General features: G+C 42.5%; 1 protein-coding gene across 1 annotated transcript in view; it reads right to left on the bottom strand.

The window, feature by feature from the left end:
• c1ql4b (complement component 1, q subcomponent-like 4b) overlaps positions 1 to 16,726 on the bottom strand; it is a gene marked incomplete at its 3' end in the record, with an annotated part of 17,725 nt that extends 999 nt beyond the window's left edge. Inside the window, exon 1 of the mRNA XM_080423218.1 lies at positions 16,184 to 16,726. Coding sequence (XP_080279344.1) covers positions 16,184 to 16,723 — 540 coding nt within the window. The 5' untranslated portion in view covers positions 16,724 to 16,726. The remainder of the gene's footprint in view (positions 1 to 16,183) is intronic.
• Between the last annotated feature and the right edge of the window lie 302 nt (positions 16,727 to 17,028).

Here is a 17,028-nt window from a genome sequence, read left to right as displayed (position 1 = left end):
TCTGTTCTCTGTATCACTGTCTATTTCAGTACATCTTTTTTCCCCTGTCTTTTAATTCTTTTTGTTTCCAATCGTCATAATAAATGTCACTGTTTGTGGGGGTTTTTACGCCTCTACCATGACACAATTGTAGACCTGCTCCACCTTCCCGTCTCCATTTCTGGTCCACAATCATCTCACTCTATTTGCTGTTTCACTCTGAGTTCATGGTATAATGTCATCAGTATAGAGGCCTTCCTGTCCAGTGGGCATGTATCAGCCAGAGAGATGAGGTGTGCAGTGATCTTTGACCTCAAGCCACCATTCAGAGCACACACCTCATCCCCACCTGTTGCAGAGGAGAGAATGATAGGGACTGATTGTGTCAGAGAAGACAAGCTTCACCATAACAGTCCCCTGTTCATTTGTCAAACATGGTGAGAAGTAGCTACGGCGAATGCACACACTGAACGCACACAATGAGCATCAAATGTAGTATATCGTCACTTCTGTCAGATAACTCACGAATAATTGAACCAATATTACAGACCAAATATATGAAACAATATTATAGAATGAGAATACAAGAGTGGATGTAATATATTTTATTTTGGCGTTCAGGCTCTGCTACATTTTTCTCCCTGCTCAGCATAATTAAGACAACCATCATTAACCTTTAAGAGCAGGGAGATATATATACATAACAACCCCCCATGGGGAACAGAACCAATAGCAGAGCCCACTGGTGGTGCTGGGGTGGTGGTGGGAGTAAACGCTGCATGACAACACCTATGAAACACTAAGCAGACAGAACACAGATGAAGGTGAGCTTAAATAACCCGCCCGATTGGACAGCTGACTGCCACGTCAGAGTATGACGTACTGTATGGGTCTGCATGAAGCCCCATAGAATCTCTCTCGAGTGTATGCTGCCAGAACTAACTCGCAGGCTACGTATAATTTGTCGTTCGCGAAACTTGTATGTTACTTTTCATTGGTTTCATTGGTTGTTCATTGTCTTTTGATGTAAAGTGTCCTTGGGTTTTGTGAAAGGTGCAATATAAATTCAAGCTATTATTATAATAATCAGTATTATTATTATTATTTTCAGAGAAAAAAATCTCTGTTCCAGTATCCAATGTGGTTATTTTTTAGTCACAAGCAATTTTTAAACAGTTAAATAAAACTCCCAGACAGAGTTAACCATTCTCACCCTGGTGTCCCTGTTTTGGGTATGTCAGGTCACAGGCAAAGAGTTTCAAAAATAGCACACAAAAAACAGACCTACAAGCTCACAATGCTTCGAATTGCAAAGCTACCTTTGAGCAACACTCTCATACAACAATGTATAAAATAGGGCATCAAAATATAAAAAGACATGGGGATACAAGGTTACTGTCCGACAGTGAAGATATACTGTACGAGGAGTGTTATGCACAAGCAGATTCTCAACCCCAGACTAAGCATTAATTCTGTTAACATGTGGCAATTTGTTTTCTTCTCTGTTGAATCCCTCGCATTGCTTCTGGCTCATCGATCAACAATTTGCGACTATTAAAGCCATTGCCTTGGAGGTATTCAACCACACAATGTTGTGTTCACAAATGATCTGTAAAACATGCACTATATTGAATGAGTTGTGAATTATTCCTGTGCCTAATAAGCACACTGGCTTATAATAAATTGCACCATCATTGGGTTAGTAACCGACTATTCAGGCAGAAGATCCATTTAATGCTAGAATAGAGAGAGTACACAACTACATCCATATTAATGAATGCAAATATGATACCCACACTCCATCCTTGTCTCTCTTCCCGGGTCTGGGCCTAGCTAAGGATATGTTCCATCATCTCCAGTTGTCATCCAGCTTACCCCTCCTTCCTCATGATCAGTTGAACATACCAAATAAGACTCAACCAACCATCTCTCATCTTCTTCCTCTCCATAATGAGCTTTTGTCCATTTCATCAATTCAATCATTATTTAATGTTTCCACAATTTTTTATCATCTTTGGATCCATGCCTTCCTAAAGACTCAATTGAATCAATACGCCCCCTTTATTTGAATTCAACTCACATCACTCCATTAATTGTTGTCTCTCCCTCTACACCTCGCCCCCCACCACCATCACCCCTCTCTCATTCGCAACCCCCCCTCCCTATCTCTTCATTCTCCATCTATCCATCTTTTTTTTCCTTTTTTGTCCTTTACCACAGAATGAGATGCAGGTCACGCACACGTTTCCTCTCCCCGCCATGGCAGTGTTGGCGGGAGCGGCGGCTAAGCGTGTCCCTGTCCGGTCTAAATCGGATTGATTAACGGCGTGCTGCTGTGGCAGGTCTCCTGAGACCCCCTACCCCCCACTACCATCCACCATCGCCTCCCAAACTCCAGATGCGTCAGGGCAAGCTACAGGGCTACGGTAATTGGTGGTCGAACAGCCATGGCAGCTCGCTCCCTAATAGCTCCTCCAACTCCTCAATAACTCCATACAATCACAATAAATGGGGTACAGCAGGATAGGGCTACAGTCGTCAAATGGGCTCATGAAGCAGTACCTAGTAGGTCAGTATAGGATCCCGACACATGCTCGCAGAGACGGCCATACACACGTGCATGTCTATTAAAAAAAACATTTGTTCGTCTTTGTCTGTTTTTTATGTTTCAGATTGGAAAATATGCTGTACATTGCAAGAGTTATCGAGATTTTACCCCTATATTTAGTATGAAAGGAGGCTTTCAAAATAATTTAGCATGCTGGAGTGCATTCAGTGTGTGGAAAGTCAGGTGCTGTCCAAAGAACAACTGTCAAAAGCCTCATGGGAATAATATCCAGAATGTGAATAAGGAGGCTTTGTGGTCATAACATTGTGTTTCCTGGTATTTTCTGCAGCTTGGTGTATTTGCTAACATGAGAAAAGAAAAGTGGTGGGGCTTATTTTGATTGAATTAAACCTAGTTAACTGTGCAGTTAGCAAAATAATTTATTTAGTTGGTGACAAGGGTGACCATATTTTTTAAAACCCCAAATCAGGACCCGCACTGAAAATCAATCTGAAATCTACAAGCTCAAAACCTTTCACGATGTGACGCATTGTCAGCTTGTAGATCTGCATTTTGGCTCACCATTAAAATTTTCATTCTCACCTGGTGTTTTCATCAGGATGGGGAACAATTCTTTTAGCAGTGATTGCACCTTTCAACAGAACAGAATATGATAGGCTAAACATCACTCAAAACAAGTATTATTTTAACTGTGGTGAAAACTGTGACTATATTTGGTAGTGAATGTTGAAAACCGGGACATTTTAGTCTTTTAGAGATATTTGTACCTAGTTTGAAACCAAATACCAATATAACCAAACATAAACATAAAATGTAACCAAATATAAAACTGTATGACAAGTGTTAATCCAGGGGAAAATTGTATGGATCAAGAGTTATAGGCCAAAACATAAAGCTGGCTGGTGCAACGCCACCATGAGGCTGATTTGAAGCATTTTGTATGAGTGTCTTCCTTGGCGTACTGACGCCGGGCATACAAAGTTTCACACTGATACACTGATATCACTGATATCTTGCAAACTGTTGGACCCAACAGTTTGCAAGATTAGCTTCGGGCTCACACACACAAACACACACACACACACACACACACACACACACACACACACACACACACACACACACACACACACACACACACACACACACACACACACACACACACACATATACGCACGCACGTACACTATCACACACACTGTGTGTGTGATAGTGTATGTGCATACGTGTACTGTACAAACGTGTGCGCACACACACACACACACACACACACACACACACACACACACACACACACACACACACACACACACACACACACACACACACACATACACACACACACACACACACACACACACACACACACACACACACACACACACACACACACACACACACATGCACACACTCACTCACACGCACACACACACACGCAAACACAAACATAATCTCTGCCCCTGGCCTTTTCGGCCTGGCAGAGATAATGAATATCTGGTGGTATCAGATCAAAATGTATATCTGTAGATTTAATTTATGGAACAGTGAGTAATATGATGTGTAATGTTCAAGCATCTTGCGATATAAAGTGAATCTGCTAGTGTGTAGTGTGGTACAACTAAACCAAGTAGATCTCAGCAGTGGTATGAAGCATAATTTTGAGGTACTTTTTCTTAGTTGAGTATTTCCATTTTGATACTTTATACTTCTACTCCACTGCATCTCAGAGGCAAATATTATACTTTTTACTCCACTAGAATAATTATTTGGCAGCTTTAGTTAAAAGTTACTGTACAGATTTAGATGATTATTCATTAACCACTTAAACCCTATTTTATAATTAGGCTATTCAAAAATCGCAGATGACAAGCTCATAGTGTGTCACGATGTGATGCGTTGTGACGCATTGTGAAGCACTGTGAGCCTGTATATCTGCTGATTTTGAAAACTTGAACACACTTGTGAAATGGTCATTCTGCATAATGGGTACTTTTACTTTTGGTATATTTGGTATAGTATATTTTGATGCCAATACGTTTGCACTTTTACTAAAGAAAAAATCTTAATTAGGACTTATTACAGAGTATTTCTCCATTGTGGTATTGCTACTTTTATTTAAGTAAAAAATTGGAGCACTTCTTCCCCCACCACTGGATCTCAGCTTGGGATTTCAATAACAATTAGAGTGAAACCCCGTTTTCCTCAAGGGGTGGGGAACTGGGCCTGGCGAAGTGAAAACGAGAGAGAAAGGCAAATCAGGATTATTGTCAACAGCGGTGAAGATTGATAGCGGCAAGGGAGTGAATTTCTGTCTGTTTAACCAATGCCATCCTGATTTGACGTGCTACTGTTGGAACCAGCTAGGACCCGTGGGACAATAGACAAGATTACACTGACAGCACTTTTCATTAGAGAGGCAACATTTAATAGGGGAAGAGTGAGAGACAGCAGAGGGAACAAGTGCGGTTAGATGGTTAGAGGGAGACTGAACAAGTGAGAGAGACTAAAATAAATTCACTAATTCTTCCTGCTGTAGAATTTGCCTTCTACTGTACTTTTACTCATCCTAAATATTAGGAGCAGTGGCTGCCATTGATACGGCTCCCCATGGAGCAGTTAGGGGTTAAGTGTCTTGCTCAAGGGCAGTTTGACACACATAGACTGGGCGAGCTAGTGGCCAAACCTCTGATGTTCCGAACATGTGTGACATAATACAAAATTCAGATTTCAATGGCATTTTTTTTTTCCTTTTTTCTTAAAGCGGAGAGGGACACGTACAAGGGCAAATTGGACGGCAATCCGCCTTTGTGGCCCTTGATTGGTCCTTCGCTCATAGATATTGCAGCGGCCTGTTTGATTAGCGGATGAGGAGAGACATCACAGCATGCGTCGGGCGGACCTATACAGGAAAACCTGCTTTCCTCCTGTGTGTTGGTTTGGTGTTTGTGTGCATGTCTGCCACAATAAAAATATTATTCCTTGTTGCCAGTAGGGTTCATTCTTGAGATGTGAAAAATGCTTTAATATCCTTGTTTCTTACAAAATGCAAAGAACCATGAGAGTGTGCTATAATAAGCCTCTTTCACTTAAAGATTTTGGCCCAATAGTCCATGAGCCAGACAAGATTTCATTATCGAAAGAGTGGGCAAAACCATACCTATATTAAATTGTTCATAGGGTCAATATAAGTAAATAAATATATGATAACCTCTCCACAGGAGCAGCTTTTTCATGGTTATCACACATTTTGTTATTTTCCCCATACGTACATGACAGGTGAAAAGATGACAACATTTAAAAAATAGTTATCATAATGAAACTTCCCCAGTTGATTACTTACATGAAGACAATGATTTATCGTATTACAAGTTTTCTGAAATTGTATATTTAAATATGCAAATTGGGCATTAGGAAATTATGCCCGAATTGCATAACTTTCCAGAATCAACATTGGAACATTGGACAAAGCCAGAGTCAACATTCTTATTTAATTTTGTTAAGATGTTGGAGTCAAAGGTTTTTAACGAGGGAATATTCAATATCTGGCTCAATTTTGGGGCTCTGGCTCATGGACTACAAGTGCTGGCTCTGCACCTACATGACGAAACTAGTACATGGCGATAAGATGGGTTTTATGAAATCCATGCTGGCCTCAGACAATGTAAGGAGGCTGTTGCATGCCTTACATGGTGCCCCAAATTTGATCGCCTAGAATAGCATTGTCAAACATGTTGATGGTCAGTACTTGGGTCGATTTTTAGTATCCCTTTATTGTGGTGTGGTGCTCATGGAACTGTTCAACCCTTTGCCATATCGAGAGGATGGAGGCAATGTTGTCCTGTGCATTCATGTTTGTGCTTTCACTTGGGCTGCTGGCACAGACCTTTCGTCAATTACATGTGTTGTGCCCGATCTCTATAAATGGAACGTATCATCAACATTTCATGATATGCAGACATGCTACTGTATGCTGACAATGCTATGCAAATACGAAATATTTTCATTATGGTAAACTTCTTTGACAGAAACGTAGCATCCTTATTTAAAGGTTTTCTCTTTATTGAGCAAGTGAAGACGGTGTGCGGTTGGTTTCATTCTTTGAATTGTACAAATGATCTGGGTTTACAATAAATTGGCAGAAATCTGCTCCCTTACTTCTGAACCAGGCGATGATCAATGCAGCCATCTAGAGCAGTTGTCAAACGTTTTACGTATCTGGAGATAGAAATGTTCCCTTCTATTTATAGAATTTACACACTGATTTTGATAGATGATTCTCGCTGCCAGCATCAATCATTTTGAAAATGTAATAAATGCTCTTGCACAACCAAACCAGTACTGGAGTAAGGTACAGACAAGCTATAACTAAATCTATATGGTAAAGTAAGCAACCACACATAAAGTTCTCTACAATGCGGTGGAAAAGACATGCTGGTGGTTTGCTCTTCCAAATGTTAAACACTATTGGGCCTTTACGCATAGATCCTTAGTGACATTGCTTCAGCATGAGTAACCGGTGTCGTGACGGGCTCTGTAAAAGGGTCTAGTCCAGTGCATCCCTACTCCGTCCAAGATCTTCTATATTCTAATCTGCCCATTACTCAGTGTCATCGTAAATTCTGCCCCATTGTTTTGCAATTACTCTCTGTATGGAAGGTGGTAGATAAACTGTGTGACTGTATTGCATGAGACTCATACTTTCCAATATTTAATAATACCAGACTGTTGATTGGTGCACAAACTGCTAATTCTATTCAGCTCTCCAGTTGGAGAGAGAAAGGTGTTCATACACTGGGGGATATTTATGGAGACAGGGGGCTTGCATTCTTTCCTGGATCCTGGATTATGGTCCAACATAATGCTAATAATCATGATAACTAGCAAAGTAATCATAACTTAATTTCATACATAGAGTGTATTTGACTCCCAGGAAGCTCTGTTTATTGAAAATGATTGCTGGCCTCATTTGAACTGTGTTTTATGAAGGTAATTTGTTTAATTTATTTACATAATTCTGGAAATGCCCCTCCAGTGGCCAGAGTCTGGGAAATGGTTGCTTCTAACCTCTCTGAGATGTTTGAGATTACAGTGTCCATTATACTCATTCTAAATGATCTAATTATCCACCTGAATCTGCTGAGGACGATCCAAGATCATCATATATAGTGAACTTAATCATGGAGATGCTTCACCCTACAGACCAGCGATGGCCAGCACAGCAAGCTCAGAAGACTGAGGAACAATGTTCCGCATGGGGTCGGTCCTCTCACCGAAGCTATCTATATTTACAATTTCCCGGAAACGACATCCAGAAAATATGGTTTTGCAGATGACCAGGCCATTATAATGCGACGACCAACATGGAAGGTGATGGAAGATGGCCTCAACCACAACATGGGCATCTTGGCAGCCTATCTTTGCAGGTGGCAACTGCAGCTTCAGCAAGAGAATTGGATGTGTTCGTTGGTGTCCCAGGAGGCCCAAAAACCTCGGCATATGCATGAAACAACGCTCTCCAGATCATAACTGGTTGTCTGAAGCCCACCCCTGTGTTCTATGCCAGTATAGCTTGAATTGCCCCTTGGCTTTCCTCGCTCTAGCAAGAAAAGCTCAGACACATGACGCCACTACGACAGCATTGCCTCCAAACAGACTCAAATCCCACCACCCATACAACAAGGCGTCACAAGAGATGCTCAGTTATATCCCTGAGGACCTGTCTAGAAACGCATGGCTGGCAGCATCCTGGAAGCAGGAGTGGGAGTCGGTTGGGCCCACACGTATCCACCGCTACATCTGGGACCCGGGAGACAGCGTCAAAGAAGATCTTGCACACCAACAATGGACCCCACTGAACCACCTGCGTACTGGGGTCGGCTTCTTCAAAACATATGTGAAGAAGTGGGGCCTGGCAGACAATGCAGCATGCGAGTGCGGGAAGCTTAAGTGAGATGGCTGTATTTTTTATGATTTTGTCCTCTTATTTACCCTTTTTTTCTTCTTCTCTTTTTGTTAGCATTATATTAAAATAATAATAATAATACATACGATTTATATAGCGCTTTTCTAGGTACTCAAAGTCGCTTTACAGAGCAGATAAAAACAACTTTACTAGAACAGACTAGTTAAAAGGATTAAAACTATAAAAGAAAGGTAAACAAGGTAAACAAAACAAAAGGGAGGGGCAGGGGTTGGAGTTTTATGTAGGGAATGCAAGTCTGAAAAGGTGGGTTTTGAGTGTGGTTTTAAACATGGTGAGGGTGGGGGCATCTCTGATGTGAGCTGGGAGTGAGTTACACAGTATGGGGGCAGCCGCCGAGAAGGCCCTGTCACCCCAGGTTCGTTTATTTGTCCAGAGGGTGTCCAGGAGGTTGGCATCACCCGACCTGAGGGAGCGGGATGGGGCGTGGCGTTTGATGAGTCCAGAGATGTAGTGCGCCTGGATAATATCCTCATGGACAATGGTTTGTAAGCATTGTTTAGAAAACTAGGCCGGTGCACAACCGGCCTACTCGGGGATGATGCATGTTGGAAACGCATGGCTACCGTACCCAGTTAGGCAATACCTGTTAGCCTTCTGTCTGTCTGTCCCCCTTTTATACCCAGTTTATGGCGTAAATCCCCATATTTGGGGATTTTGCCATGACTATACACTGTATAGTCATAACATTGTATACAGTATATGGACATAGTGGTCAGATCTGCAGTTCTGGAAAAGCGGATGTCCATATATGCGTATGTCCTATATATTCTTCCGCCATCGGTGTATGAATGTGTGTGAATGGTTGATTATAATGCACAATCATTGTAAAGAGCCTTGGATAAAGGCGCTATATAAATGCACCATTCACCACTTATATATATGGCCGTATCGGTCGGATGGCGGTTCTGGACAACTGCCTTTCCGACCGGCTTGACGCCAGGCACGGCCCTCTTCCTCGGGTTGACATTGCCGCACAGGGCGAGTTTGAAGTCGGTCGGTGAGACGGCTCTCGAGATATGTGAACTACAGACGCACGCACACACAGACGGATAGACATTTTGTGCATTTATAGTAGGCTGGATAATGGATAACTCAAACAGATGTCCACAATAAACTTTGTCTCAGAAAGGCAGAAAGTATAAGAGGCTGTTGTGTGAGTAGAAAGGAAGGGCACAGGGTGTAAGTGCTGCTTAAATTTATAGTCCATCATGAGACAGTGACGCTTGTTGAAAATAACTGATCTGCCAGCTCAAAATGTGTCGAGATGCGTTGTAGCTTGTAGAGAAGCTTGTAGATTCGGTGAGTGACACTGTCGTACGACAAATTATATATCAGGCTTGATGGGTGTGGTATAGGTAACACAGAGCGCACAGTGGAAAGAACAGCTGCATGCACTTTTAACAGTCTGAGCACAGGATTTGGGTGAGGGAAGCCAAACTAGAAGGGGGGCTTTGACTGATGGGGGGGGGGGGGCTGTCTGTTGGATAACAAACTGACCAACCGAGCCTATTTTCAGGGAACAGAAATGAGATTGGGGAGGTGGGCGGTCCATGTCTGTTTTTCTTTTCTTTTCTTTTTTTCTTTGTTTTGTCTTGCAGTGTTGCCTTGGTCCTCTGGTAATAAAACTGACAGGATTCATTCACCGTGATGTACAGACCTCTCAGAGCGGAGCGAGACAATTGAGAGGGGTCTTTTAAACTCACCTGAGGGACCACTAAGGGTGGACTGGGGAGAGCGCTCTACAAAAAGAGGAATGTCAATGGAAATGGCACATTTTATAAAAGCTAGCTAGGGTTCTCTACCTGTGCGTAGCAGGCTAAGGTGCCTTGTTGTCATTATGAAGTTGAACACAAAACCTTTAGCCAGCATTGTAGATTTACGACCTAATTGGCATGCTAAATGCTAACATTTTTCCATGACACGTGTCACAATGTTGATTAGAAAGTCTTTAATTGGCTTTAGACTGAAACCTTTGAGGGCATGTCAGGCACTCACTAATTGGATATAAAAGGGTTTCTGTGGACTGCTCTACCTGCAGTGCATAATCCAAAGCACAGCCTGGGTTAAACTAATTGAATATTCCACTATCACTGTCTGGATATTTGAATTTAGACTCCCTGAATGTAGATCATTCTCATGCTGTATTTTACAGTCATCAGAAGCACATGCAACTCCATACACACACAGCACATACTATGCACTTTCAAACATGCACAAATTTCACATAGCTGCACAGTAGTGTTAATTTAACTCTAGTGTAAACCTAGTGTGTTACCTTCACACTGTGAACAGTGGAAATCGCTTATCGCTGCCACAACATACACTTTTCTTAATGTTGTTCTTTTGAAAACACTTTTCAGACTCAGCATTCTGCGGGAGGGTAATGATGTAAATGGAGATGAGAGATATCCATGTGTGCAGAATATAATGGTCTCAGATATTAGAACAGAAATATAATCATCATGTAAACACTGTTTGTGTGTGCAAGAAAGATAAAAGCCCAACAAAACAGGCGAGGAAATCATTATATTTGGTACAAGTACAGCCTCTGAAATAGTTATGATTCAAAGAACAGCACACAGACAAAAAGGAAACATGAATTCCATTTGAATGGACTGACATGAGGTACATCCTTTATCTGAAATATGGTAATTAGCAGCCTCTAACTCTGACATTATCCAGATCATAACAAGAGTAAAGCTCAGTCCACATCAATGATTTGCAACGCATCTAGTTGCAAGCGGTTGCAAGTTGCAACTAGGCCGTTTCATGTATTGGCCCAGGCCTAAACCTCTTTAATTGTATACAATCACATTTTTTTTTCCCTGGATACCTTGGATCATGACGCAACTTCCTATAAAGGCCTCGCCCATTTCCAACCAACAAGATTTCACTGCTATTTTGCGTTTTCTTCAAAACAAACATTTTGCTTATACTCCTACAGATATTGTAACAAACCCACACAAATCTGTACACGTTCTCTCTCTCTCTCTCTCTCTCTCTCTCTCTCTCTCTCTCTCTCTCTCTCTCTCTCTCTCTCTCTCTCTCTCTCTCTCTCTCTCTCTCTCTCTCTCTCTCTGTGATCAAGATGTACCACAATTTATAAGGACCACTATGGAAATAAGTCCTGAACTTTATTATGTCATATCCTCGACTTGTGTTATGACTTTTCAAATAAACGAAACTAAACTAAAGTCAATATTTTCATGTTCCATTCCGATTGGCTACGCTTGGCGTCCAAAGCTTGAGGGGCCCGTAACAAAACGAAATATCCCAAGCATCTGCAAATGTACCAAATTTGAATCACACATTGAGGGGCCTCTAATCAACACACAGCCAAACGCAAGACCCCAAATTTAACAAATCGGTACCATCTGGGTGGGAAAATTCTATTTGTGATATTTTTTTATTGCTATACATCAATAGAGTACGTAGAGGAGTGCACTTTTCTAGTTTAATTCTGTTCAGGCCAAGCAAACCACATCAGGGTGCTTTACTGGGCTAAATAAGGTGTTGTTTTGTCCACCAGTCACATCCTCCAGTAGTGAAATAAAGCCTATAGTGACACAATGTCTCTCATTGTATTTAGGATAAGATGTTAGCTTATGCTACTGTAGGTGCTGAACTCAACACCACCAGAGGAAAAGGAACGGTTGTAACTGACCACATTCCCCATATTGAGCCAACTATAAATATTCATTATCTCATTCACTGCTCATCATGGTAAAGGGCAAAGTACTGTATATATCAGCTGTAAATTATGAATCTTTTGAAAAGGTCATTTACTTAACCACAAATCTTTTGATGACTTATAGGACATGAAGACGTGAAAAAGATTTTCTCATTGAGTTCATGCATACCAGATTACAGTAGTGGGTTAGTCATACTGTATGTGCATGCATCCACTAATGGATGGACATCAGAACCTCAGTTGTCTACAAAGGATTGAAGGAATTTGATTTGTTTTGTGATGGACAGTTTGGACACCGTTTTTCTTCATAATTCTAAACCCTGCCGTGTGCGCTTTACCTAGATCTGCTCCAGTCAGAAGTCTTACAGTTTTCTCTCATGCTCCTTCTGTCCGCTCTCCTCTGAATATCCATCTATCTTCCTCTCTTTGCTTGATCTCTCTGTTGGCCCACGTGTCTGTGGCCTGTCTACCTTTACAGTAATCTCTCCTCAGGCTGTCTTAATCTCGGCTCCCTTTGACGCCTTGTGGATCAACTCTCAACTGAGTGTCTGTCAATGCTTTAACACACATACTGTATGCACGCACACGCACACGCACGCACACACACACACACACACACACACACACACACACACACACACACACACACACACACACACACACACACACACACACACACACACACACACACACAAAGATTTTGGTTGACATTTGGTTGACATTTTACCTTAATTCTCACAGTGGCCTATAAACTATTATTTAATTGTTATGAGCACTAAAATAAACAAAGAGAAAGAAATGTGAACCATTTGCACAAATTGCCCACCTCGCAAATGACGATTGCTCATCTTATTGAATGGAGCTGTAACTGGTCACACTTTACAATGTTCTCTCAAGGCTGTACTTTCCTCATTGACTTTAGTATAGTGGTTAGTCCGCTGTAACAGCAGCACTTGTCTATTCACAGCATATAGAGCCACCTCCATGCAGTGAGTGGAGTGAAACTGTGAGGGCAAGATCAGCATTGAATTGGGTTAAATAATTTAGTTGATGGAAAAGATAATTAATGGGCATGAAGCCAGTGGCCAAGTTAGAAGGCAGGGTAGGAAAATGTGTGTGTGTGTGTGTGTGTGTGTGTGTGTGTGTGTGTGTGTGTGTGTGTGTGTGTGTGTGTGTGTGTGTGTGTGTGTGTGTGTGTGTGTGTGTGTGTGTGTGTGTGTGTGTGTAAAGAGGGAGGGGGCACAGGTGGAGGGGACAAGACCTCATCTAAGGCTATGAAAGATTTAACAGCAGGAGAGCACAGGAATGACAATAACTGCGATGGCACGCAACAAACCAAGTCCCCCCCAATTATATCTGGAATCTTCCAGTCTGTCCTCTTTACCATGCACTTTATATCGTTGCTGTCGGGCAGAAACCAGCTAACTCCATTTTGACGCTTTAGCATTTTTTCCATAAATCAGTGCTATTGAACGCCCTTTACGTCTGATAAAAAGAAAATTGAACCAATGAAAAGTATTAAAAAGCGCTTCTGACAAAACCAGCTAACTTCATTGGATCCTCAAACTTTCTGCTAGACCAGCTAACTCCACCAACGGGGGTGGAATTAGCTGGTTTTGCTGACTCCAGACTCCACCCCCTTTTGACCTCATTGTGAGCTTGGAGGTCCATTCAGCTGTTCTTATCAATGATGAACAAAACCTCCTAACTCCACTTTTTGTTTAGTTTTTTTTTCATTTCCTGAAAAATGAAAATTTTGGAGTTTGTCAGTCTGTCCGACAGCAGAGATATGGAAAGTCCTGTTGAATCAGTGGATTTGGGAGCCAGATCAATCACTATTTTTTTGCAGACCTGTTAAGTCACAAGACAGTCCCATGGGGTTCAGTCAAGATTATTGAATTAATTTAAGCATAATAAACCTAAATCCATCATGGAATTACACAAATACTTTTCCGAAATATAACACTGTATCAGCCAGATATCTGTCTCTGTTTGGTTTCTTTTCAAACAGCATTCTTCCACTCTCCATATTTTTAGGGACGGTTGCCATTCTTCCTCCACAACTGTTCATCCATCTCCATGAACCTCTTTCAACCTGGCAGTCCCTATTTTGGACGTTATTACAGACTATTTTATTTTACATTTGATTATATTTTAAATGTTAATTCTTTAAAAATTGCAAAAACGAATAGATCTACAATCTCACAACCCATTGTACGATGAATAGGTCTTAACCTTAGCCCTTGCTATGGTCTTAAAGCTACTTTCTTTTTCAACAAAATGTTTATGGGTCTCTGAACACCTAAGTGCATACCTCATAAATAAGGCTATATTCCTTCCCGCAGCTGCATGGCCGGGTTCAAATCCAACCCGAGGATCTTTGCTGCATGTCCCGCCTTTCCTCTCTCACTCACTGTCAATATCACAAATAAAGGAGATCTTTAAATTCTGTGCGATTCTGTAGATCAGTGGTTCTCAAAGTGGGGTCCAGGGACCCCCAGGGCTACTTGAGGGTTGTCCCAGGGAGTCCCCAGCAAAATTTGTTATAGCATCAAAATATTTTTAACCACTATTTATTTTTTATTTTCGTATTTTTTGAAACATTAATAACACAAATCTTGTATGGGGGTACCTGGCACAAAATATTTTCTGATGAGGGTCCACGGCTAAATACATATTATTTTGGGGGTCCATGACATGAAAAAGTTTGAGAACCACTGCTGTAGAGGAGGATTCATATCATCAATGCACAGCAGTCATGAATAAACAGTAGCCCAATAGGCAGGGTCATTGTCAGCTCAGTAACATATCGCTGTAGTTCTGTGTAGCGTGTAAATTATGTGTAGGGGAACATCCACTCTACCATCAAACCCTCTGCCTGATTTGACTTGGCTTGCAACAATGCACAGTGAGTTTGTCATGTTCTCTGGTAATCCCCAGGATGTCAGAGTGAAGCTTTAATTCTCTCAGCTTGTCATGAATCTCCAGATGGAAGCTTCCCAAGGTTGTTTTCAGACATTTGATTGTTTCCTTGTTTATTTATTAGTGTTAACATCGGAGAGCCTCAAGAGGACAGTAGCCAGCTGTTGCGTTTTGACTTCACTCCACTGAGACTGGGAGATCGTTATCCTCCTGCTTAGCTGTCAGTGCCTCTGTGTGTGTGTGTGTGTGTGTGTGTGTGTGTGTGTGTGTGTGTGTGTGTGTGTGTGTGTGTGTGTGTGTGTGTGTGTGTGTGTGTGTGTGTGTGTGTGTGTGTGTGTGTGTGTGTGTGTGTGTGTCTTTCTCTCTGGCTCTCTCTGCCCCCCCCCTCTCTCTCTCCTGCTGCCCAACTCAGGAGAAATGTTAAAAATGTTATATTCCACGTCCACTTAGAGGAAGCACTTCTTCTCTCTGGCCTTCACGCTCCTCTTTGACCCCAAGGACAAATCACTTACTGCATTTGTGAAACTTCATGAAAGCTTTCGGACAATATCCAGAGAAAATCGATGTTGCATTATTAAACAGGGGTTGATAGTTCTTATCCAAATCAGAATTGAGATTATTCTGCGCTAACTCTACTCTCGCCGAATAGAAATTTGTTATGAGTTACTTTTCCATGCATTTTTATGAGTCATATTCCTGACTTCACGTTCTCTTAATTATTGCACTGCTAATTTGGTGTTGTTTAAAATCTGTTCTGCTCACATACTGTATTAACCCATATTGATACTTAACAAACTGCATCAAAATATTATCACCCAAAATGTTAAATAGATGTATAGGGTTTAGTGGCAAAAGTCCCAACAAAAATTCAGTCCAAAATATTAAAAGTAAGAGACATGACACTTTGCATGCACACACACGCACACGCACACGCACACGCACACGCACACGCACACGCACACACACACACACACACGCACACGCACACACACACACACACACACACACACACACACACACACACACACCACAGTCTCACCTGCCCGTTCTTCTTCAGGTCAGCCCACATGCTGGTGCCATCACCCCCCCTCATCAGGACGTGGTAGGTAAAGTAGTAGATGCCCGGCAGAGGGCAGGTGAACTTTCCAGTACTTGGCTCATAGTAGTTCCCTACATTGGTGACGACATCATCAAACTTCAGCACCTCACTTCCTTCATGCTGTTTCCGGAGGCCAGCGTAGAAGGCGATTTTGGGACTGTAGAAGGAGGGCACATAGCCGCCAGGCCCAGGGCCCGGGGGGCCTGGTGGGCCGGGTTTCCCAGGCTCTCCGGGGGGGCCTCTGGACCCGGCGGGCCCAGGAAGTCCGGGGGTCCCGCGGAACCCGGTCTTGCCCCTTCGTCCTGCGAAGTCCGGGGGCTGAGGGGAGACGGAAGACAGCTCTCCCTGTGGGGGGGTGAACGTGTCGCACACCATCTTGCAGCTACCGAGCATCTCGTAATGGCTGCCCCCTCCTCCGGACCCTCCCCCTTTCGTGGTGTGGACCAATAAGGGGATAGCCACCAGTAGAACCAGTACCATGGCCACGCCAACTCCAGCCCCAATGACACGTTTCTTGCGGCTGAGCCGGGAGGCAGCCAGCGTGAGGAAGTCCTCCTCCCCCTTGGCTGGGATGGTTGTGCCAGCCAGACTGAACTCTGGGTAGGCAGTAACTAAGCAACTGAAGTGGTGGGTGATGGCGTGGGGTCAAAAAGGAAAGGCACCACTAGGGATGCACCAGGCAGGTCTCAAGCTAAAGTCAGTAAAAAAGTAAATTGAGGTGAGTGAGACACAGGTTTTTCCATTCCTCCGTGTTCAATGCACTCAGTTTGTCAATAGGATTAAGC

Source organism: Gymnoscopelus braueri (assembly GCF_963280865.1).
Source record: "Gymnoscopelus braueri genome assembly, chromosome: 3".
In the NCBI taxonomy this organism is placed as follows: Eukaryota; Metazoa; Chordata; class Actinopteri; order Myctophiformes; family Myctophidae; genus Gymnoscopelus; species Gymnoscopelus braueri.
The sequence above is the reverse complement of the archived record's forward strand: the minus strand, read 5'-3'. Positions and strand labels throughout refer to the sequence as shown.